General features: G+C 33.5%; 2 protein-coding genes across 8 annotated transcripts in view; both read right to left on the bottom strand.

Moving 5' to 3' along the window:
• The window catches only part of LOC128022007 (echinoderm microtubule-associated protein-like 6), a 46951-nt gene extending 30387 nt beyond the window's left edge, over positions 1-16564 (bottom strand). For 2 of the 6 annotated variants that reach the window (XM_052609198.1, XM_052609203.1), the window contains exons 1-10: positions 15714-16564; positions 15379-15592; positions 9493-9652; positions 7377-7475; positions 5805-5873; positions 5304-5489; positions 4943-5078; positions 2907-3108; positions 1313-1450; positions 983-1239 (exon numbers count right to left, since the gene is read on the bottom strand). In XM_052609198.1, coding sequence (XP_052465158.1) covers positions 983-1239; positions 1313-1450; positions 2907-3108; positions 4943-5078; positions 5304-5489; positions 5805-5873; positions 7377-7475; positions 9493-9652; positions 15379-15592; positions 15714-15756 — 1504 coding nt within the window. In that variant the 5' untranslated portion in view covers positions 15757-16564. Of the gene's footprint in view, positions 1-982; positions 1240-1312; positions 1451-2906; positions 3109-4942; positions 5079-5303; positions 5490-5804; positions 5874-7376; positions 7476-9492; positions 9653-15378; positions 15597-15691 lie in introns of all 6 variants that reach the window. The other 4 variants (XM_052609199.1, XM_052609202.1, XM_052609201.1 and 1 more) reach the window with 4 other exon arrangements.
• A 2047-nt stretch (positions 16565-18611) lies between these two features.
• Positions 18612-26468, bottom strand: part of LOC128022006 (spectrin beta chain, non-erythrocytic 1) — an 86402-nt gene continuing 78545 nt past the window's right edge. For both annotated transcript variants that reach the window (XM_052609196.1, XM_052609197.1), the window contains 4 exons: positions 23508-23716; positions 22265-22438; positions 22146-22188; positions 18612-19842 (listed from right to left, as the gene is read on the bottom strand). In XM_052609196.1, the coding sequence (XP_052465156.1) occupies positions 19624-19842; positions 22146-22188; positions 22265-22438; positions 23508-23716 (645 nt within the window). In that variant the 3' untranslated portion in view covers positions 18612-19623. The remainder of the gene's footprint in view (positions 19843-22145; positions 22189-22264; positions 22439-23507; positions 23717-26468) is intronic.

Below are 26468 nucleotides of genomic sequence, written 5' to 3'. Positions count from 1 at the left end.
ACATGAACAATAAAATAAGGCTCATCTTGTCATGTCATTTATTTGACAAAGATTTTCTAAAAGGAGAGATCTTTGGTTTGTAATTTATTCAACTGAATATCTTTAAATAAATCATTAATTGCTGGAATTAACAGACCTTGAAATGGACAAATCTCACTAATTAGACTAAAACATCAACACAAAATTTAATTTGACCTGATGTCATCTCTAACTGAAACTAAAAATTTCCTCCACAGAAGTGCCCACAAAAAGTGATTTTAAGCCCTAGAAAAAAAAAAACATTTGAAATTTAAATGAATGTTTTTCAGGGAATAAAAAAAGCCCATAATTATTTGCATAAATACTTAATGCATTCATTATACACACACGCTAATATTTATGTTTCATATATATATGTATTTTAATAAGCATTTAAGTATTTGCATAAATATACACTCATTTACATTAATTCATTCATTTATATATTTCAAACTTAAACTTTAAAAAAAAAAACTTTTGAAATTTAATTGAAATATTATTGATTTTCCAAGAAGAAACTTAACCTCGTAATTACCTCTAACTACTATAAGCGACAGAAAATGAAAAGTAGTTTTAAACAGGAAAAATCTAAAAACTCTTTGCACATTTTTGAGCGAGATGCTAACGGTCTAATCAGATTCAATGATCTATGCTAAGCTAAGCTAAAAGTGTTACTGCCAGACCCGGAGATCAGCTGAATGGATTCAAAAACTGTAAAACTCAACGGTTTAACTCTAGGGGAGTTGGAAAATGAGCATATTTTCAAAAATAGTGGAGTGTTCCTTTAAATTAGCTGTAAAATGTTTTTAATTTTAATGCATTCGTGAAAAAAAGCATAAATATTGATTGTTTCCAAACAGGTTTTCCTGTCCCATAATTAACAGGAATTTTGGCTGAATTGCTGAATTTTTTAAAAAGAAAATACAGCTTCAAATTTAAAAAATTATTTTATTATTATTCTTACTTGGCATCCTGTAGAAGTATCGTTCTCCAGCTCCATCATTGGTCTGCAGGAAGCGGCTGTCCACGGACCAGTCCAGGTGTGTTATGAAGCAGGTGGACTTGTTGCACTCTCCCACTTTTTTATAGCGTTGGGCCACAGCGTAGATGTCCACAAACCCATCATTGGAGCCCACTGCCAAATAAGAGCCATCGGGTGAGAACTTGAGTTCGTGAATGACCTCCTTCCTATCCTTTATGTGAACCACCTCCGTCATGTCCCTAAGAAAACAAGACGTCCTTCATGTTTGTGAACAATGAAGCTGAAATGATGAAGTGATCCGAATTGAATTACCTGACACGCAGGACAGTGAAGGAGCCGTCTTTCATGCCGAGAGCCAGCTGGGAACCGTCGTTGTTGAAGGAAACACTGCGTACGGCTTCTTCCATGTTACAGCGAGCGATCAGCGTGTGTTCGGACAAACTCCACAGTCTAAACATGCATGTTTGATGAAACATAAAATGTGTCCATTCATGCTAGGGCCGGGCGAATTGGGCTAAAAATATTACAACATTTTTCCCATATTATATGACATTGATATTTATCATTTATATTCATTACCATTATTGGTGAAGTAAATGATTTCCAAATATAAGACCTAGAGAAAATTTTTTTTTAACTTAACTTGTTCACAATTCTCCACAGAGTAGTTAACTTTAAATGTAGGGCCCCATAAATCCATTCAATTTTTTCCCAAAATTCACCCCCCCCCCATTTTATAGATTTATTTACATTCTATGTTTTTATTTTATTTTATTTAATGCAGATTTATGATTAAAAATAGTGTCTAATCTAATGCATTAATAAAACTTTAACAATTAAATCATTATTTTCAAATGTAAAAATGAAAATATAACAAACATTAAAAAAAAATAAATTTGTAAGAAAAGATGCTGAGCAAAAAGAAATGTATAAATTAAAAATGGATGAAAAAATACATTGGTTGTTTCCTAGAAAATGTAATTAGTATTATTATTATTATTACTTTGAGAAATAAATTTTAGTACACAGTAGTAATTTATTTCTGTAATAATTTATCCAAGTTAAACCAAACTTTTTTTTTCTGTAGATATTTCATTTTTAGTTTTAGTTTCAGTGTATTTAGTTTCAGTCGATTGGCAGTTTTTCTTAAATGAAACGGTAATCAAATTAAAATATAACAATTAATTAATTTACAAAAACATTTTTATTTATTACATTTTTTAGTAAAATAAATTGATGCACACCAGAACTGTATAAATGAAAACATGAATGTAAAATATCTTGGTTGTATTATATTCTTAAAAAAAATAATATATTACTTTTAAGAGTTACAATTTAACACAGAATAGTACTATAATTCTGCTATAATGTATTTAAATAAAACCAAACTTTTATTTTGGCAGTCAGTGGTGAAGAATATTTCAGTGAGTATCTGACAGTAGTTTATCTCAAAACAATAAATCAAATAAAATAAATATAAGAAAGCATTGCATTTAAGATGCCGCACAATAGAAATGTATCAATTAAAACATGGTTGAAAAAATATTTTGGTTGTATAATATTATATATTTAATATTACATTTTAATATATAATAGTTTTATATTTCTGTCCTAAGTTCAACCAAAGTTCTCTGAGTTTCAGTCAGAATTATTATCGTGTAAAGCTGGTGAAGTATACTGAAGTAAAATATATTAATGTCTCATAAATTGAGACGCCGATGCTGAAAACACTGTGAGCATCGTGTGTTTGAGTTTGAAATGTCTAGAGCTCATCATCATTATCGACAATCGTTTATTTTTTTAAAAACCAAAACAACATTTCATTTCCGCCTGTCTTGCTCCATTTATAATCTCTGCTGTGTGAACTGTGGCATGAACTGAAATCCAATAGAAGGTGTGGACTAACCGTACGGATCGATCGTCGCTGCCGGTGACGGCCAGCGGTTGTTTGGGATGAAGGTCGAGGGCCCAGAGCTCCCCCTCTGAATGACCCTGCATTATCAGCAGCGGTTTATCTCGGTCTCTAACCATCACCTCAAAGATCTCACTGTCTTGAGTTCCTGCCAGGATCCTGTCAGCCCTCCAACACACGCTGCGGATGGACAGACCTGGAGAGAAAGAGTGATTCAGATCGACTAGAAAGTATAGGATCCAAGCAGCCCAGACTAACATATCTGGTTATGTTTGGGATTTGGGCTCTAGTATGTTCCCTGTTCATTTTCAGGAACTTCTATCATCTACTATAACTAAGGTCCGAGGGATGCTGGTGTCCAGGCATCTTAACTAGTTTAAAGGAATAACAAATGTGTCCCTTTGTATATTAAAAGTTGTTGGTAACAAAATAACTTGACTTTATTTAATTTGGATCTGCTGGGTTTTTAATTTTTTATTAATTGTGTAAAATTCAATTTTCTGCATCAAATTATTATTAAATTTCATCGGCAATTATTAAATTATTAAACAGTGCTGCTATCATCTTCTAAAATGAAATAATAATAAAAATTATAATAAAGAAATAATTGAATTAAGCTGGAAATAAATCAAATGTAAATACGAAATAAACAAATAAATAAAACCATATCTATTAAAAATGTTTACTGAAATTAAGCTGAAATTAAATAAATAACATAAATATTAAATTAAATATATAAAAAATATTAGACATATACAAAATTAAATACATGAATATTAATATTAGATGAAAAACAAACTATAATTATCATAATAAATTCGAACTGAAATATTATAATTTCAAGCACTACAAATTGAAATAGATTTAAAATTAAGATAAATATAAAAAATATTTAAAAATATATATTTTACTGTAGGATGAGTAATTTATATTAATGTTTATATTATATACATGAAACAGTCAAAAGCAAATAACAATAACTAAAACGGAAAAAAAAAATAATAATAATAATAAACAATAGTTTTTATAAATAATTCTGTAACTAATCAATATATCATTGGACATAAAGAAAATTTCATATACAGAAATTAAACCAGTAATGCTGAACCAAAAGTTAATTTACCTAGAAAAACAGCATCACGCCTAAAAGACGACCTTAGAGCTTTTGTACTGAACAATTAAAATTAACAAAAAATTGCTTTGTAAAATTGAGAGTAAAATAGAGAATGAAAAATCTTCACAGATATCAGCTGTAAAAAGCTGTTGTTTTCAGCAGTGTCGAATTTAATTAATAATAAAATAACTGGCTGTAAAACAACCAAAACTGAACCTTTAAAGCGTCACAAACATGTTACATGGAAGTCTATATTGGACACACCAGCCAAATATCAAATAAACAAACCCAGTGTCTTCATCCAGTAATACTACAGAACTAAAACATGAGTGTGGAGAGCGGCTCAGATCACTTAATGAGAAATGTTTGAGTTCATACTGAGATCTCTGATTTATCTGAGTCTTCTCCTGTGAAAGTGCAGACAGCTTGATTGCTACAAGACTTACATCTGCTGAAAAACTGTCACTCGTGTGATATAACGCAGGCCGTGTTGTGTCTTCTCTGTTTTATTGATCCTGTATTGTGTTTAAAATCAATGCAATGGATCAAGACCAATGCAATTTACTTTTGAAACATGGTCAGTAATGGTTTTGGGATTGATGGGAACATAACAGCAGACATTTAATTGTTTGATCAAAATTATCGCTAGGGACAGTTTAGAAGTGGCTCGATATTGGTAAGGACATGTCATAGCGTCTCTACTAAACTCTGCACCCTTGTTACAGAATGAGTGCAAACCAATGCAATTCACAATTGGTCAGAATCCTGAATAATAAATAGTTACTTGACGTGTAAATGTGAACTAAATAGAAGCGTTGTTTTGTAAATGTTTGAGTATGTCACAAAGTATATTAAACTCTATTTCAAAAGGGCGAGAAAGATCCTGTTAGATTTAAAGCCAGCTGTAATGTTTTACCTTTATAACCTTGTTCTGCCTCCCTGAGGTCAATCTTAGTAATGGGTTTGAAATCCACGTCCCAAAGCCTTACACATCCATCCCGTCCACCGGTGGCGAAGCCTTCCTCACATGAATGCATGCTGAAGATCCCTGCCTGCGTGCACAAAGAGAGTTTACAAATGCATGTGCAACAGGTCACATATGCCACCACGTGATATATGCACTAATGTTATAAATGCATGAAACAAATGGCCAATGCATTGAATATCTGAATACAAGTGGGTTGCATTGCAACTTCAGATGTCATTTAATGGAGATGCTATACACACAGCTGAGGTGTATAAGTGATGGTGTAGGAAGTGTGATGAGCTTCACTCACTCCGTGTGCCGCCTGTATCGTTCGTGTCAGGTTGAGTCCCTTCCACACGTAAATATCTCCGTTAAGAGCTCCCGAATACGTCACTTCATCTTTCGCCGTAGCCAAGCACAGGATGGTTTGCAGGTCCCCCGTCTTTCCGAAAATCCCTCGTTTTGGCGTCAATGCATTGCCACATAATGCCCAAAACTGTGAGACAAATGAGAAAGCCTGAAGATCAACTCCTTTGCTCATGCAAATCTTTTGCATCAGCAAACTTAAAATATTGTGCATGCATAAGCTTTCTTTTTAGAGCTTGAAATCTATGCATTTACATATGAACTAAGTGGACAGTCATACAGGTTGACTAAATCAGACAGAATTAGGTTTTTGGATGATATTTTTCTATGAAAATGCATTAAAATGCAGTAAAAACAACAAGGGAAAGGAGGAATAATTTGTTGCATGTTTTATGTGTTTCTGAGTGTGGGTTTAAATGAACCTTGTCTCAGGGGTTTGACTCACTTTAATGTGCTTGACTCCGCAGCTCACCAGCCTGTGCGGCAGAAACGGGTCCCAGGAAATATCAAAGATCTGCAACGCAGCACAAACAGGTGGATAACCATGTCAACACCTCCTCAACATCCAGCACTAAAACCAATTACACTGAATTAATCACAACTCTCTAAAATTATACACAATGCACAATATAATGGAAATTATAATGCAAAAAATCCAATACTTGTTTCTTACTAATTTTGAGGTACTGATTCCAAAAATAACGTTTGTTTTTCTCAAACATGCATGCTTTCGGCAACCATTTGCAAGCTGAAGAAATCACGTATTATCCCTCAATCAGCAGAAAAACAACACAAAGACACGATTCCTGAATGATTCTGAATACATTATTTTGTGAATAAAATTTTCACTGCTTTGCAGACTGCAAGTTAAATGATCAATTTTAAAACCAAAACTTTTGATATTTTACAGCTTTTGTAATTTTGTGTACAAATTATATATTTATGCTTTAAAAGTGATACATACATACATCATTTGAAAAAAGAGTGGGAACAATGCATGATCGAAACTATTTCTTGCTGATTTCAAACTCAGCATTCTCAAACTAGGATCAAATCAGCAGTGTAATGAGTATAATTAAGAAACGAATGCAGTTTTTTTTATTAATATTTAAAATAAGAATTATCATTTTAAATGAAAAATTTGTATTTGTATATTTTCCGCTTTAAACTGAATTTTAGTAAAAGTTTGCAGTGTGTTGTGTCATTTTTTATATTTCAACATGGCTTTTATATCTGTTTATATTACTACTATTACTAAGTGTAATATAAGCCTTTTTTTGTTTTTTGCAAATCAGCTGAATTTCTTTCAAGCTCAAGAGCTATTTATTTATAATCATGCTAACTAATCATTATTTGCATCCATTATCTGCAAATAAACATTTCATACAGCACATTTCCTGTTGCTTTAACAGTAGATCATGTCACTAGTAATGAGTCTGAATTCTTTTTATAGGCCTAACGTTTCTTTAAATTTATAAAGTATATACTATGAACACATATTAAAAGTCACTTTGGAAAAAGCTTGTTATACAAGAATATAAATTGGAAAAGATATAAATTTCTTTATATTTCATCGGTAGTGAAGTTGTTGAGCTGGGACAGAAGAGAGACACATTGGGAGACAGGAAGAGCAGCAGGGTTTTAATGACACCGTAGGGAGTCTTCTGGTGCCTGTGGTTCTTCACTAAGCAGCTCTGTCATCTCTGCTGTGACTCCCTCGACACCGAGTGTGTGTGTGTGTGTGTGTGTGTGTGTGTGTAACACACAGCTTATGCATTGAAATGCTACTCTGTACTGTAGCATTGCACAATATCTTATTCATAACGCTCTTAGCTGTTATTCATTCACATCATTGAGTTGTAGCATCTGTTGCAATGGAAACAGTTCTCGATGTGAGGACCGGATGAGCTTGTTCTGTGTTTTCCAAATCTTTCTGGCATTATGAATTAAATGCTGAACTCTGCAGTTCTGATGTAATTAACTGTCGGTAATGAGGAACAGTGCATTCTGATCTTACCCTATCAGAATGTCCCGTGGCGGTGGCTAAGACACGCCCCTTTTTCCAGTCCCACACACAGACCGTGTTTTTAGCATCAAGTCCCACAGACGATAAACGCTGAATCACAAGACACGAGAAAATAAGTGGTTAGATGGAAGCATTTACAAACACAAATGAAGAAAATTCAGTTTTAATAAAACTATTACTCAGGGTAAAATTAAAAACTAAAATTTAAACCTTTAAAAAACTATATAATTACAAGTTACAAATAAATAAATTACAAATAAACATGAACTGAAATAAAATAAAATAATTGTTTTTATTTTATTTCAGGTAGTTGCCAAGGCAACATTTCTTTTTTTAATTTAGTTCGGGAATAATCGACAATGATTTAATTATATTATATTATATTATATTATATTATATTATATTATATTATATTATATTATATTATATTATATTATATTATATCATATCATATTATATTATATTATATTATATTATATATATAAAAACTAAAACATTAATGTTAATTAATGTTAAAACATTAATAAAACATACTAGAATCTCAATGATACAAACTTACTAAATATTAGGGGTGTAACAATATATTGTGCCAAAATATAATCGCAATACAAAAATGCAACAATATGTATCATGGATAGTTCAACCAAAAATGAACGTTAAGGTGTTTTTTTTCACATAAAAAACAATGGTCAAGGCATCAAAAATAGTAAACCCAGAAGCGTACCAATTGAGCTTCCATGTTACTTAAAGGTGCCATATGCAAAAATTGAGGTAAAAATATCCATAACATGACCTACACGCATCAAAAGAATGAGAAGAAATAAGGGCGATGATGTCATAAAAAAAATGTCAAGTTATAGTGCTGCAGAGATATCAACCTTAATTAGCATTAGCATTACTAGCCCCGGCCCGACAGGTGTCGTAATACCAGTTTCGGCCATGGGAGGCGGTATGCGGGCAACATATCCAACAGCCAACCTGCAATACACGAATAACTCGCACGGCTTGTGGGCGTGTACTTGAACCTGATGTCAATTGTGTGGAAAGTACAGCCCACTACTTCATTTCAGTTCAGGGAAGAGAGCGTCACCCGCTACAGGGAAACAACCGCGCTCGGAAACACAAATCAAATCCGATAAGAAAAGGAGCTGAACCAGAGTAAACATCGGCACTGCTTTCAATCGCTGGAGAAAACCGATGGACCTGAAAGAAATGAGGTTCCACTCCGAACTTGCAACATTTCTTTTGGATTGGTAAGTAAGATGCTGTTAGTATTTCGCTAGAAGTTTGTTTTATATGTTTGTGTATTTGTTTTCGGGAAGTTATAACATGGAAATTGTATCGAAGGCTGTTCGATAAACGTGCTAATGTTAGTGATGGCTAACCGTAGCTGCGTTTGATAATTAGCTAGCTATAACTTACCCATTGTTTTATTTCATAACTAACCTGCTCTGTCTAGTCTGTTGGTCTCCGTGTCCTCTTTGCTTCGTGGTTTTTCTGTGTGTGAGAAAATTGATGTGTGGCGTGAAAGCGTGTGAAAAGAGTCAATTGCGTGTGTCTCACGGTGAATGCTTGAGAGTTGGCAGCTCTGGTTACGTTGGTTGGCGCTAGCTTTGATCAGCTGTCTGATGTTTACCAATGATGTTGACAGAATGCTGTCTGTCAAATTAATTTAATTCAAATAATGTGTATATACAACTCAAAATGTAATATGAACAAAACGAATAGGAACATATTGACTGGTAAAGGTGAAGGGGAGTAGCTTGAAGATGTCATGTTTCAATATCACTTGACATCACCCAACGTTCCTCTGGAGGCAAAACGTCCTCTTAGGCTTCGGCTATGGCTGTAGTGTTGTTGTGAAAGTAGGGGCGGAGCACAGAGACTATGCCGTTTCTCGTTTGTTACTCTAGAGTAGACCAATTCACTTTATTGAGGCATACTGCCCCCATCTGGTATGGAATGTGGAGTATGACTTGATTTTTTGTTGCCAGACATGACAGATGGCACCTTTAATTATGATTAATAAATTAAAAATAAACTTAGCAATAAAAAAAGAGAGCCGTGCAGGAAGTCATTATACTGACTGAGGAATCATAGGACTCACCTGGCCGTCAGCGTTGAAGGCTAGACAGGCCACACCGTGAGTGTGAACGTCTCTCAGGATGGACACGGTGGTCAGTGCATACGAGTCCCACACACAGATATACGGATCCTTCCCAACCTGACCTGTGGCCACCTGGATCTTATCAGGATGCAGTGCTAGACTGAGGACAGAAGAGACACACACTGTAAGTTACAAATAAAGACAGAGTAGAGTAGAGTAGAGTAGAGTAAAGTAGTGTAGAGTAGAGAAGAGCAGAGAAGAATTGAGTAGAGTAGAGCAGAGAAGGAGTAGAGTAGAGTAGAGAAGAGAAGAGATAAATAGAGTAGAGTAGAATAGAGTAGAGTAGAGTAGAGTAGAGTAGAGTAGAGAAGAGTAGAGAAGAGTAGAGAAGAGTAGAGTAGAGTAGAGTAGAGGAGTAGAGTAGAGTAGAGTAGAGAAGAGAAGAGATAAATAGAGTAGAGTAGAATAGAGAAGAGTAGAGTAGAGTATAGTATAGTAGAGTAGAGTAGAGTAGAGTAGAGAAGGAGTAGAGTAGAGTAGAGAAGAGAAGAGATAAATAGAGTAGAGTAGAATAGAGTAGAGTAGAGAAGTGAAGAGTAGAGTAGAGAAGAGTAGAGTAGAGTAGAGTAGAGTAGAGTAGAGTAGAGTAGAGTAGAGTAGAGAAGTGAAGAGTAGAGTAGAGTAGAGTAGAGAAGGAGTAGAGAAGGAGTAGAGAAGGAGTAGAGTAGAGAAGAGAAGAGATAAATAGAGTAGAGTAGAGAAGAGCAGAGAAGAATTGAGTAGAGTAGAGAAGAGAAGAGTAGAGTAGTTTAGAGAAGAGAAGAGATAAATAGAGTAGAGAAGAGCAGAGAAGAATTGAGTAGAGAAGAGAATAGAAGAGTAGAATAGAATAGAGAAGAGATGAGTAGAGAAGAGTAGAGTAGAGTAGAGTAGAGTAGAGTAGAGAAGAGTAGAGTAGAGTAGAGAAGTGAAGAGTAGAGTAGAGTAAAGTAGAGAAGGAGTAGAGTAGAGTAGAGAAGAGAAGAGATAAATAGAGTAGAGTAGAGAAGAGCAGAGAAGAATTGAGTAGAGTAGAGAAGAGAAGAGTAGAGTAGTTTAGAGAAGAGAAGAGATAAATAGAGTAGAGAAGAGCAGAGAAGAATTGAGTAGAGAAGAGAATAGAAGAGTAGAATAGAATAGAGAAGAGATGAGTAGAGAAGAGTAGAGTAGAGTAGAGTAGAGTAGAGAAGTGAAGAGTAGAGTAGAGTAGAGTAGAGTAGAGTAGAGAAGAGTAGAGTAGAGTAGAGAAGTGAAGAGTAGAGTAGAGTAAAGTAGAGAAGGAGTAGAGTAGAGTAGAGAAGAGAAGAGATAAATAGAGTAGAGTAGAGAAGAGCAGAGAAGAATTGAGTAGAGTAGAGAAGAGAAGAGTAGAGTAGTTTAGAGAAGAGAAGAGATAAATAGAGTAGAGAAGGGCAGAGAAGAATTGAGTAGAGAAGAGAATAGAAGAGTAGAATAGAATAGAGAAGAGATGAGTAGAGAAGAGTAGAGTAGTTTAGAGAAGAGAAGAGAAGAGTAGAGTAGAGTACATTAAACAAAAACGTTTAACAAAATAAATTGTGAGAAATCAATTTAATCTCATTTAGTTAATTTAGTTGCCAAGGCAACATTTCTAACTTTCTTTCTTTGTTTCATTTTGTTTTTCATCTAATATTTCAGTTACCAAAAACGACTTCTAAATAGCTTCTATAAGTTATTTCTATTTATGTTTTTATATATATATATATATATATATATATATATATATATATATATATATATATATATATATTTTGATTGTTTTATTTATTTATTTATTATTATTAATTTTTTGTTGGTTAGTTTTTCCGTCTAAAAATTTTATTTAATATTATTACCTAAATAGACTTTGAATAGTTTAGTGAACAATAACAATACTGCTAAAAACACAGCTTTACCATGTTTATTGCTTTACTAAATCTAATGCATGATAATGGTGTCATTACAGCAGATGGGGAATGCAGTGACACAGTGAATTACTGTAAGAGAGTGAGTGACATTCACTTCAGTCCATTAGAGCGCTGATATTAGCATCTTCATCGCCTGCCATCAGGGGCAGCGGGCAGGAGTTTCCTCTCAAACACACATCAAAGGCAGATTTACCATGGCAAAACCCCTTCAGTGTGTGTGTGTGTGTGTGTGTGTGTGTGTGTGTTCAGAGATCTTCCAGAATGATCAAAGTCTCTCAATGTCCACTAGCATGAAACACAAGCCAGCAGCTGAACCATGTGCCAATGCTGTTATGAGCTACAGATACATTATGTGTGTGTGTGTGTGTGTGTGTGTGTGTGTGTGTGTGTGTGTGTTCGCAGCACATATGTGCAAGTAACAACCCGCAGGATAGAAAAATCACTAATGTGAACGCTTTAATATCTTAATTGTTACTTCTAGACAGTAATGAGATTAAATGAAGATCAAATTTACATCGTTGCATAAAGTCAAAATGAAATGAAAACTGACCCATTTTCTTTATACACATAAATTCCACCAAAACCACCTTTTTACCATTTAATAAATTCGCAATGTCCTGTTTATATATACACACACACACACACAATTACTATACTTTTATCTTTATATCAGTAAATAGTTTTAATTTTAGTTAACAAGAAACCCATTCTCAAACAGTGCTCAGATTTGCTCAAGATACCAAAGTCAGATATCTCAATATAAACTCAATAATTTCTCATCAAATTTTCTGCATGTATCTCATCTCACACTATTTGACACACATAATAACCGCAAAACATCTAGTAAACACCTAGCATACTCAGATCACCTTAGCAACAGTATTGAACCACCCTGGCAACCGAAAAGAAATAGCTAGCATCAAGGTCACAAGCTTTGCACAAGCAATCACTCAAAAGTTAAAATTGCTAGCTAAATGGATCTCTCTCCTTAACAAGACACGTGAGTTTAATTATTAGTATACAAATCACTATGAGCACTAGTATTAGTGAAAGTTGACTTGACTTTCCGTTTATAGATGCACATTACAGAGAGACCTGCTAAACGAGGCGATGGGACTCTTTGAGACAATTAACACTAATTACCAAATCCATCATCTGCAGGCTCAGCCTAAAACAAGACACCACGGCATCCCATAATTCAGCACATATCCTGTGACTCTTGCTTCGGAGAATGTAACCTGTGTTCTAACTCTAACCAAGCAGTTAAACTTCATTATAAACAGACATGATAGTTGTATCAGAGCAATCAGTCTGTTGAGGATCTGGGCAAGATGATAATTGCTGTGAATGGAATCGGATGACAAGAATAGCATCCCACCCTCGGGCACAAACAGAGCCGGCCACATTAGAGAAAATGTAAACGGGACTACGTATCGTTAAATATGCTTGGCTTTCTGTCACAACACAGTCCACATAACAAATGTTCATGCAAACACGACTAAAACGCTAGATGCAAAGTATACACCATAATTTTGAATTATTTTTCAGTCTATGATCAATACAAAATACATCTTTCACGCTCACTCAGATAAAATATTATTAAATTAAGTATGCATTTGAATTAGATATAAAATACACATGCATTTTGGACTATAAACAAACTAATAAACTTAATGTTATGCAAATAAATAAATAAAAAAAAATAAATAAGGGGATAGTATACTATTATTTATATGCATATGCATGCATTTACAATAGAGGAACTTATAAACTTAATGTTATGTAAATAAATAAAATAAAACTAAATAAATAAAAAAGGGCATAGTATATTATTATTATTATATGCATATGCATGCATTTACTAAAGAGAAACGTATAAACTGTAAAATAATTAATAAATTAACTTTAACTTTAAATAAACTCAGCATAGTTTGTTATTTAATTGCATGCATCTATGTGCATCTAATACAAACAAATAAACTGTATGTGATAATAAACATAAAAACATGGCATAGTTGATTATAAATTATGTATTTGATCATTTAAATTATAAAATGATTTTCAAAATGCATCTATTCAAATTGCTTAGAATCAGCATGAATCTGTTCATTGTGAAAACAATTACAGTTATTAAATTAAAATCTATTAACATGGTGAAAATATGGATAACTTTGCAAACAGCATTATTTATTTAGTTAAAATGTAAGAGATTGTATTTTTTGGGTGATTTATTGATAAATATTAAAAAAAGGTTGTAAAAACAATTTTTACTCAGAAATTATTTGTGAGTTTCACAATTAATTACAAAGAAATGGCAAGTAACGCACTGAATAAAACATGAAATTCTGAAGTATAAAAAAACAGTATTTCCTTGTAAAACACAATTATATTTGTTTTTTTAATTTGAAATATTTATTTTCCAGTGCATTACAGAAATCTGACTTATTTCATTTATGCATGACTAACAAATATGCATCACATTAAATTTATTAGTTTAAGTGAAATATGTTTTGTGCGCTGCTAGAAACACAAGTGTGCTGTATCCTCCCTTCAGGACAAAAACCATATAGCTCCACAGAACATAAAAAGGCTTTTTACACAAGGGCTGCCCTCTATTACTGTCATCCTGCTGCCGTCTCTGCATATCAACCCCATTTCATTCCTGAATCAGCATGAGATTGTAAAGCGTTGGCGCATTGATCCGTCCGGGAGACGGCGGTCAGATAAATGTGTGGATTGAAAGGGTTGCCAACGTTCAGATAGCATCAGGAGTCTCGGACACAAACCGCTTTATCAGAGAGGAACACCTACTGTCAACACAACACGGGAAACAAACACTGTATCGTATGATGGTATAATGATATATAATATACCATCAATGATTATTCAAATACCATGGTATTAATCTGGTACTCTACTTTAAACAATACCATGGAAATTCTATAATAAGAGTACAAATACCAGTAATCACTGTGGTACTTGTCCAGGAAAATGATACATTTCCATGGTAAATATCGAAAAAACTGTGATGTTAGTACCATAATCCTTGAAATATAACATTGCTATGGATATATATTCAAACATGATATTATCATGGTATTAATTGGTGCTGATTGATATATTAATTTACCATGGTATATGCATTAAATTCTGTGGCATTTAAAAGAATACGATGGCATTAGCATGGTAAATGTACAAGAAACACCATGACTTTACCATGGTATATATATATATATATATATATATATATATATATATATATATATATATATATATATATATATATATATATAAGAAAGCATGGTATTATCATGGTATTTGTTATCATGATTGGTTCTGATATATTAATTTACCAAGGTATATGCATTAAATTTCATGCTTAAAAAAAAAAAAAACATTACACATTAAAAAATACACTATTAAAAAAAAAAAAAAAAACATGGTATCACCAATTGTCATTTTAATTTACCATTATATTTATATGATACCTTGTAATTTTTTAAAACAATACCATGGCATTACAATGATAAATATGCTAAAAAAAAAGTGCTATAACCACTGCACACGCACAGAAAAACATATTTTGCTACAAAAAATTATAAGTAACGTCATATTACCAGGGTACATATTAAAAACCATGGTGTTATCATTGTACTTTGTCACTTACAGCGGTACTAAATGATTACCATGGTACTTACATCAGACCTAGTGCAATTGTAATGGTATTTTCAATGGTATAAGTCCTAAAAACATGGCTTCATCATGGTACATAATATTCCAAAAAACATCAATGGTACTTTGATAAATACCATGTACTGAATGATTGCCGTATTAAGTGATGATACTTAAAAGATTGCAATTGCATTATCATGGTAATTCCATGATAAATATGTGATTTTTGATATAAAGAGCATCTTCATACCTAATGATGTCGTCGTTGTGTCCCAAGTAAAACTTCTGTGTGTGTTCTCTGGTGTTGTAAACCACTCCGACTCCAGCCACGAAGTACACGATCTCCTTCCCGGCGGTGTAGTACAGGTTATTCCTGCACTGATGTCCTCTGTATCCATGAATCCACTCCAGTCTCAGCTGACAGCCGGGAGCCGTCTTATCCGCCATGCTCTCAGGATCTGCAACTGTCTAGCATTCACAAAACTGTCATTTAGCCAACTAACAGTGGTGTTTCTACAGGGGCGGGCTCTGTGGAGGTCAAAGACACAATGGTGATGCTTAACCTCTTGTAGGGTTGCAACCTACAGCCTTTCAGACACCAGTTCAGATCTTTGACCACTGCCACCATTCAACGCCCTCTTGAAGTTCATCCATGCACCATAACTGGAACACAAGCTGGGTCACCTGTACAGAGAAGGGTGTCTGAAGATCCCAACGGGTGCCATGATGAAGCAATCTGGCAACAATGTTGGGAAAACCCTGATAGGCTATTTGGATCCAGATTAAAGGGAATGCAATCAAAGATAGAGTCAGGAGTGCTTGTAGAATATTTGGTCACACCTACCAACAACTGCATGAGTTTTTAGAGTATAAAAGCCTTTAAAAGCATACTAAATCTTCGCATTATCGTTAAAAACAACTCTAGCAGTTGATATCGGTTCAAATGGGTTTACGACAACCTCGTGCAAGCCGGACACCTTCAGCACACCGAGGTCTGGACATCTTTAAAAGACTGCAGAGACTTCAGACGCTAATCTTCTCTAAAGGGCGGAAGCCGGCGTGTTCGCCTCCGGGATTTCAGAAAATCTCCCGATTTCAACCGATTTCAGTGGTTTCTAGACCGCCCGGCATCGCGCTGACGATCAGACCTTCCCCAAAAACGCCTGCATGCTCTTCAACTTCAGCCTAAAGCTCTTCGATTCCCGGTGATCCTCAAGTAAACTCTTCCATTCCTCACCGAATCATCAGAAACCGGCTCTGAGTCGCAAAAACCTTCTCACACGAAAGGATGGTTCTGGTGGATTAATCCCTTCCACCGCGAACTCGGCGCAGTATTGGGGGAGTGAAGGCGCTTTGGGTTGAGTTATTGGCGTAGTATTTTGGAGAATATGATTTCTGGTTTCTAGAAAGCCATTCGGCTTGGTTACTACGACGCCTTGTGGCCCGTTTCCGATGATACCGTCACTCAGGGAAAGCTTCGCCGCGCATGGAATCATGGGACTGGTAGTTCTAAATGATACCCCGCGACCGCACAGCCGTTCGAAATGACTTCAAATACCATGGGCACCCAGCATTCGCTGTCCAACGTGCTGAATATACGGGTCTTCGGCCAACAACATTCTTTGAGAGACGTTTTGCTATTATATTATATTATATTATATTATATTATATTATATTATATTATATTATATTATATTATATTATATTATATTATATTATATTATCATCAACACATACATGTTGTATTATTTTGTAAACAACAATATGTATGGAGATACCAAAAGTATATTAAAAAGCCCTATTCAATCGTTTAAATTGTTTTAATTTGATTTATTAAAATTAAATACAATTATTATACATTTTGATAATAATCACATCATTTAATTATATTCATGATTATTAAATCAATCTTGTAATTAAATAAACTTTATATACCTTTACATATTTATAACTTTACATATATTTCTTTATTTATAATTATATCAAACAGTTATTTAAATTTTTAATTATTCGAATTGTATTGATTCGTAGATTTAGAATTCACTTAGAATACTCAAATACATGCATATATTATTATTTAAATAAATAAAAACATTTAATGTTTATATATATATATATATATATATATATATATATATAACATAAAAAATATTTAAAAAACAATACATATATGTATTTAAGTATTCTAAGTGAATTCTACGTCTACGAATCACGTAGGATGAAATTACATTTTAACAAACATGCTGAAAGGTTGCTATTGTTTATACAAATATTATCGGATTTTAAAGGATTCCTGCTTGATTCCGGTTGCATTTCGAATTACAAATTTCCATTAGCAATGCATTAAAAAATAACTTGCACACTGTAATTCTGTGCTGGCAGCTGGATGAGGGACGTGTTTTTATACTCTGTGAGTGGACATGTTCAAGGTCACGAAGAGGATGCTGGGAAGGGCATCCCCCAGTGGAAGGAAATCCCGAAACCACGGATGCTGCTTTAAACAGAATCACGTGACTGAAGAGCTCAGCGCATCTGAATACATGAATAAGGGCGTGGTTTGATTCCGGCATGGGCGGGGACATAACAGACAACAGACATTTCAAAGTTTAATCAAATTTATTGCTAGAGAAATTTAAGCAGTGGACATTTAACCACAGAAATAACTTGATTTCCTGTTACAGCATTCACATCAATGCATGAGTACAAAAAGCCTTCGTGATGTTTAATTATCAGTATTTTGTTTATAAAAACACTTAAAAATGTGCTGTAGAATGTATTTAGAGTAAAATGTCAGGGTTGCACTGCACACACACATGGTCTCAGTGTCTTGGTTTGGAGTGAGTTTAAGTAAAATCTAATTTAATTACACTAATGATCTGATTACTGGAGGACTATTAACAAATGCACTGGAATATGTCCTTTGGCAACCCATATTTAGCCTACTGTCTACATACAAGGTTTATCCTAATATGTGTGCTATTTTAATGTCATTATTATACATTTAATGTCATCTTTTGATTGATTTTTATGCAACTAAACACTTCATTACAGCAACACACTCATTCAAAAAAACAAAAAAAGCAAAATTTCTTTAATATTGAGAGATTATGGAGATCTCCCTAATTGTTTCTCCTATAGACCACAATGAGACTTGGATGGAGACTGTTGTGTTGGTAAGGTTTTTGAAATAAGTCTCTTCTGCTCATCAAGGCTGCATTTATGTGATAAAAATACAGTAAAAATGTGAAATATTATTACAATTTAAATAAGATGTTTTCTATGTGAATATACTGTAAAATGTAATTTATTTCTGTGATGTAATGTTACATTTTTTGAGCATTATTCCTCCAGTCTTCAGTGTCACATGATCTTCAGAAATCATTCTAATATACTGTGAAAACAGCTTCATATTTTAGTGGATCTATATTCTTTGATGACTTTGATGATCAATTTAATGCACACCAGAACGACATGACACAAGTGTAATGTTTAAAAGCATTTAATGACATTGCACATATTTAACAGGGCAGGAAGGTTAAAGTCTACAGGTGCAGTTTCATACATCTGAGCGCTCAGGACGCCAGGATTTCATTCCTATTATGAAGCTTTTGATTGTGCAGTAGATGAAAATCTCATTACAGTAGAGACCGTGATGGAGGGGGTGCGCACTATGTATCAAAGAGCAGGAGAGCGGGATGAAGCCCAAACGAGAAAACAAAGAGAAATAAAGAGAATGCTCAGTGCTAAAGCCCACAAGCAAGAAACCATATTCATATTTTTTTTGTATTTTGTATATATTTTTTTTTAGCTGGAGTTACGTTAAATGTTCCACTGTTCACTTAACATTGATGCTTTAAAGTGTTTATAATACATCTAGTTTTTATACTCTTTTGTACTAGAATTATTTGAAACATATATTATGATAAAACCCAAGAGAAATGACAATCAAACGAAACGAAAAAACGAAAAGCAAACATTGTGTACGCGTTTGGTACGACCCACCTTGATTTGATCACATTACACAAGTCTACAAGGCCGATGTTAATCTACGTTCATAATAGTTGATCAGCTTATAGTCGTTAAAAGGCAAATCTGACGTTAACGTGGAATTGTATGGGTTTATCGTTTCGAAGCATCACTGTCAACGAAGAGAGACTCTCGTAAAGCCTCATAAAAATTGAGGAAATGTTTTAAATATCCAGACCCCTCGACGACACACGGTTACAAAAAACGAGAGATAGCAATAGTCAGAATTCAAAATCAAACACGATAGAAACGGAAGAGCGTAAAAAAAACGGCATTCGAATCGCCGGCGTTCCCGAATCGCGACACACTCTTGATTTTCCTTGCGTTTTGTACAACTTTGGACCCAATTCGCAGGGCTTTCAGGCACAGAGTGTGACGTCTTTGTGAGCTTTGCATGCTGGGATATCACTGGAGGAGGTGGGCGGACACAAACGGAAAGGGAATGAGCGGAATCGAATGTTTCGGAATTCTACTGCTTCTTCTTGCTGAAGAGACTGAAGCGCTTCTCCTTGTCCTTCTCGCGCTTGCCGGGGCTGGATTCGGTCGTCAGGGAGACGGTTGCCGGGAGCGTGTGGGCGCGGCTGGAGGCGGGGGTGCTCTGGTTGCTAGGTGTGATCTCGGACTTCTCGGAGGACGAGGAGCCGCTTCCGGCGTTCTGTATGGCCTGGATCCATGTGTTCATCTCCTCCTGCAAACATCACACACACAGTCACGAACACATCTGGATGTGTTTATACACACACACTGTGCTACACAAACACTGGAACAAAGTGTGTTGAAACAAGGCAAGTAACACAATGAATTAAACATGAGATTTTGAAGTAGAAAAACTAAAATAGTAATATTTATTTTATTTACAACTTCAAATGTTTTTCATCCAGTGATTTTTTTTCTGAGGCAATGCCATACAAAAAAAAATATATATATTTTTTGTCAAATACTGAAATTAAATTCTTAATCCGAACAGGTGTAATTCTAAGTATCATTAAATTATTTTAAAGTTTATAATATTATTCAATATTTTTAACCTGTTAACTGCCACTCACATTTTTTAACATAGACTTGAAAGTGCATGATCCAAACCTAAATTTGTACAAATTTCATGTTAAATCAATGTTTGATTTTAAAATGGGTTTCAAAGGATGCATTTTGAGATTTTTATGTTTTCAAGTGATATATAATTTCTGATTATTTCTAAAGTGTGATAGAGAAACAGGTCAGAACTCCTGTTGTGATGTAGGTTTTTGAGGTGGACTCTTGCCATGAATTAGTCTATTACAAAAAGATTGGTAAAATATCTATTTAGGAGTCTTAGACCTTTGCAATGATATATAGTTTGTCATGATTAGATTAGGATTTAATTGTAATATAGTGAAGTAAACGTAGGTGTCCCACTGAGGGGCCGGGTGGCAGTTAACAGGTTAATTACTTTTTATATTTACAATATTTTAGTTTAAGCTTCAGTAATTTTGTAATTTGATTTTGTAATATTTATTATTTTCTAAAATTATTTCTATAGCCTTATTTTTTCTATTTACCTTATTCATTTGTTTCAATTTAGCTTTTAGTAATTTTGTAATGTAATAATGGCAGTTTAAAAAAAATAAAATTCTATATACTTTTATTGTAATTTTTAAATGAATTCCATTTAATTTAGTTTAACTTTAAATACTTTCATAATGTGATTTTGCCATTTAATTTGCAGTTGAACATATTTTATTTTAAAGTAAATATTTTTTTATTTAAATTTGGTTTAATATTAATGATTGATTTTATTTCAGCTCAATTTTTAATTACCAGGAATTATTTGTAATAAAATGAAATAAACATTGCAAAATTCCATCTTTCCATCCATCCATCTATCTTTCCATCATTCCATCTTTCCATCCATCTTTCCATCCATCTATCATCCATCTATCATCCATCCACCCATCTATCCATCTTTCCATCCATCTATCCATCCATTTTTCCATCCATCTATCATCTATCTATCCATCCATCCATCCATCCATCCATCTATCATCTATCCATCCATCCATCTATCCATCCATCCATCCATCCATCCATCTATCCATCCATCCATCCATCTTTCCATCCATCTATCATCTATCCATCCATCCATCCATCGTCCATCTTTCCATCCATCTATCATCTATCTATCCATCCATCTATCATCTATCCATCCATCCATCTATCCATCCATCCATCCATCCATCCATCTATCCATCCATCCATCCATCTTTCCATCCATCTATCATCTATCCATCCATCCATCATCTATCCATCCATCCAGCCATCTTTCCATCCATCCATCCATCCATCCATCTATCTATCCATCCATCCATCTTTCCATCCATCTATCATCTATCAATCCATCCATCCATCCATCCATCCATCCATCTTTCCATCCATCTATCATCTATCCATCCATCTATCATCTATCCATCCATCCATCCATCTATCCATCCATCCATCCATCTTTCCATCCATCTATCATCTATCCATCCATCCATCTATCCATCTCTCCATCCATCCATCCATCTTTCCATCCATCTATCACCAATCCATCCATCCATCCATCCATCTATCATCTATCCATCCATCCATCCATCTTTCCATCCATCTATCCATCCATCCATCTATCCATCCATCCTCCAACCAATCTTTTTCCATCCATCTTTCCATCCATCCATCGCTGCCAAGTGCAGATGAATTACATATTTGATGATAAAATCTAATAATGTGAAGTTAATAGATTGAGGGTTGAATTGAATTGAAAATCTATAATTAATTAATTTATTCAGGCATCAGATGTGTTCACTCTTGTTTAGTTTTAATCAGTTTTGTCCTACGAAGGTCCAGTTTCTCATGAAGCACAAGAAGATGCCGCTAAACAACATGTGCCAAAATAAACCATGAACTCCAATCATCAGCTCTCGGTGTAATATTGCTGGAGTTACGCTGAAGTGATTATGATAAAAGCAGACTTACATCATCTTTGGCTTGGAAGAGATACTCGTTTCCATCAGTAACTCTGTGAGGAGGAAGAAGAGCGTCAGTCACAGCAGAACAACTTCATTAACATCGATCTGATCTCCTCCTGATCTCACCTGAGCTTGAAGACGTGCTTCTTCTTCTTGTAGTCGACGGCCACCTCGCAGACGGCCTCCTTCAGGCTGATGGGGATCTCGCTGTGGTACGGGACGCCCTGCGCCGCGCTCTTGTTGTCTTTGTAGAAGCCCATCTCGTGGTTATTGATGACGCAGTAGACGTTATGCCAGGATCTGACGAGACACACACACACACACACACACACACACATCAGGACTGTCTGCACCAGGTTAAAAACTCGATGAGATGAGATGAAGATTATGTTTCCACGAGTCTCCCTTATTTCCAGATGTTCAGGGAAAGTATTATCAGCGAGGTTCAGAATGAACACCAATGCCAAATATAATAATAATATATGAGTCTCACTGATTTAAACAATCTAAATCTTTATCTATGTTGAAAACTGTTGTGCTGCTTCATATTTTTGTGGAAACTGTGATATATTAAATTTTTCTGGATTATTCGATGAATAGAAATATATATATATATATAATTTATTATAAAATTTATATTAAATTATATTAAATAAAAATTTTATTATACTGTCCATTTTTATGTTCAAGTTCAGGCATTTTGTTCTGTTTCTGTTAGTAAAAATATATAAATATATACAGTACAGGCAATTGTTACAAAAAAATCTCTCTCTTTCTTAATATATATATATATATATATATATATATATATATATATATATATAAAACTAATATAAAAAAGTTAGTAGTTTTACTTATTTTAGTATATCAAGTCAAACTAAATTAAATGAGAAATGTTGTTTTAGAAATGATTAATTTTATTTTATTTTATATCAGCTTGCAATTTTTTTATGGTTTTAGTAAGTTAAAAAAAATATATTTTAATTTTGTATTTTCCATTTTTATTTTTTTATTTTATTTTGAGTTACAGTTGTAGCAATTCCGTTGTGCATATATAAACAATAACTAATAATTTTGAATAGTTTTTAAATAGCACCTTCTTGTAAAAACCTACACCAATCTTTTATTTTATTTTTATATTTTTAATTCACAACTTCTTAATTCACAAAATCTTAATTACAGAGTAAATATTTTTTTTAAAGCATTTTCATGAAAGCAATTTTTTCTCATGAAAACATTCTATATTTAGCCATATAAAAGTGTCACTTTTTCATGTCAATAACTTGAATAGTTTTTGCATTTTTCCTTTAGATGTGAAAGTTTAGTCCGATGTTTGATGGTTTTGATGGTTTTGTGGTTATTATCAGACCTGCTGGAGGCTTTCTTGTTGTGTCCCTCCCACTCGTGTTTTCGGTGCAGGAATCCCTCCAGCTGCGCAGACAGCGTCTCCTGACCCTTCGCTGGAAGTGTGTTGGACTGACTGCCTTTGACCCGTCTGTCTGCGCTCGGAGACGGGGCGGGACTCGGCTCCTTCGAGCTCCTCTCAGCCACTCCGTTCATCTCGCCGTCCACTCCATCCTGCAAACACACCAGCATCAGTCACACACACACACACACTTCACTGAGCTGCAGAGTCAGTCACACGCCATCAGTTCTGAAAGAGTTAAACAGAAACACTGGCTGATCCAGAGATGAGAAGCGAAGAAAGTCAACATGAACTCAATATCAAATCGGTTTACACTGCAAAAAATGATTTATTGTTTGTTTGTTTTCAGTAGAAATATGGAGAATTCTTAAATCAAAATGCATTTTCTTTAAAATATATATTTTTTAATTTTAAGTCTGAAAAAGATATTAAAATGAAGTGAGTTTCTATTAAAAACAAGAAAATATTTGTGTTAAATAAAAAAACGTAACGTAAATACGTAATAAATTTACAAAATTTTTCAGAAAAGAACAACACAACAATTTCTTTATATACCATTTATATATATATATATATATATATATATATATATATTTTTTATTAGTATCAAACAAATATGTCATTTATTAATATTAAAAAAATACTTAAAACACTTATATTTATTCTTGTTTTAAGCATAAAGTCGCTAAATTTTTCTGAAAATATAAAAACCAAAAATGCATATAATTAAAAAAATACAAAAACATTTCATTAAATACATTTTAATATATTTAGATTAGTATCAAGCTAATGTGAACACATTAATATTATAATACACTATTATATTCACATTCATAAATACATTTAATATATTAAGATGAGTTAAAAACGAATAATGTGTCAAAGTCACTTCATTTTGATAATTTTTTTCTGAAAACAGGACTTAATATCTTTATTATTTTGCATCTCAAGTAAATATACCTTGATTTAAGATCTGCATTGCAAAACAAGACAAAAACAAACAAATTTTTTTTGCATGTGACATCATGCAGGCTATTAATATGATTAATGGCAGATAATATTCTAAATGCATCATACTGCAGAATTAACAAGGGTTTAAATGCATTTCATGTTGACTTTAGAGATAAAAAAAGATCATGCAGGGTGTAAAACTATCGATCTACGTCCACCGCAGAAGGCCAGGAAACATCGTAGATGTCTGAAACTCACTCGTATGCTGATGATGTAAAAACATCATGCTTAAAGCGACAGCACACAGAATTCACTCCAGATGCGTTACTGTACCGCAAAACCCGTCTGACGCGACCGTCCTGCTCCGCTAAAACAGCTCAGGAACTCAAACACAACCGCTTTAGCCCCGCTTTACTCAAATCTGTGCTTAAAAACCTTCATAGCTCTTATAAGGAGCCAGGGTTAGATGCATTTAAACATCACGTCTCAGGACATACAACATACAATCTGTGGAGAAAAACCGCTTCATTTATTGTTAGTGAACTAGTGGATACCACACGGATAACAGAGATACTGGAAGTACACAACAGATCCGTCATACTAAAGACGTTTTCATGGTAAATCAGCTCAAACAAACACAAAAAATCAACTCTATTGGACGTTTTTGGACTCTAAACACAACGACAGTTTCACAAGCTCACATCGCAAACACTACAAACGAAACCAAACTATTAAAATCATGGCAGATCATTTGCAAAGGTTTAAATATCAAAACTGTTGTCTTAAAGCAATGCTGTCGGTTCACACATAAAACTGAAAATAAAATCAAGAGGAGGAAGCATGCTTCACTTTTACAGTAAATAACAGAGCTTACTGTAATGCAATCTATAAAGCACCATTTCACTAGTTACACTACAAATAATCATGTTCTTCTTCAGTATTATCATCTTGTTTTCCTGCATTAATATATAAATATATTCTTAAATCAAGATATATTTACTTGAGAAGCAAAATGTCTTCAGATATGATGTCTTTTTGTCTGAATAATTGGTGATTAACATATTAAAATATGTAAAATATATGAACTAATCTTAATATATCAATTGTATTTCAGTTTTAAAATACATTATAAAGTTATATATAAAAGTATACATAAATGTTACTTAATATTATAAATATGTATTTATGATAGCTATATATATATATACAATCTATTTAAAAATATATTTTTAGTAGTATGTTACACTTCAAATATTAATATAAATATATTTTTCAAAATAATTAATACAAATATTATTTATATTAATAGATTTTTTTTCAATGAATTATAGTTTATATATATATATATATATATATATATATATATAAATTTTGTTGCTTGGAGGCCAGAAAATAATCTAAATTTAAAGGGAAGACCAGATAAAAAAACATATATTTTAACCATTTTTATTTATTTATTTTTTTTACATTTTTTCTAGTTTTAAGGGTAAGGTCACTTAATATATATAAATATAAAAAAAAACCTATATATATATATATATATATTATTTTTTTTTTTTTTCGATTGTGAAAATGTAATCTTATGCCATTTTGCTAATCAAGTAAATGTATCTTGATTTAACGATGTTGAGATATTTGTAATACTGAGGAAGAACATTATTTTTTGTCTTTTATATGTTCCTGTTTTTCTAATGCATAATCAGAAAATTGTTCCACCTCAAAAAAGACCATTTAGACACTTTAGACATGAAATAACTTATTTTTTTTTTGTATGGAGGCATTGATGTAAGTGCTTTCTTTTCGTGCACATGTAAGGTTTCTGCTCGTATAAACTAGTAATGAACCGAAACATGTCATCATCACTCCTCACTTATCTGGTGTATCTTCTGAAGGCACATCATGTCCACACAACACCTTCAGGAAGTCCACTGACAACCTCCAACGATTCTGACA

The sequence above is a fragment of the Carassius gibelio genome, chromosome A11, assembly GCF_023724105.1.
Source record: "Carassius gibelio isolate Cgi1373 ecotype wild population from Czech Republic chromosome A11, carGib1.2-hapl.c, whole genome shotgun sequence".
Lineage (NCBI taxonomy): Eukaryota > Metazoa > Chordata > Actinopteri > Cypriniformes > Cyprinidae > Carassius > Carassius gibelio.
This window is presented reverse-complemented; position numbering and strand designations above follow the sequence as displayed.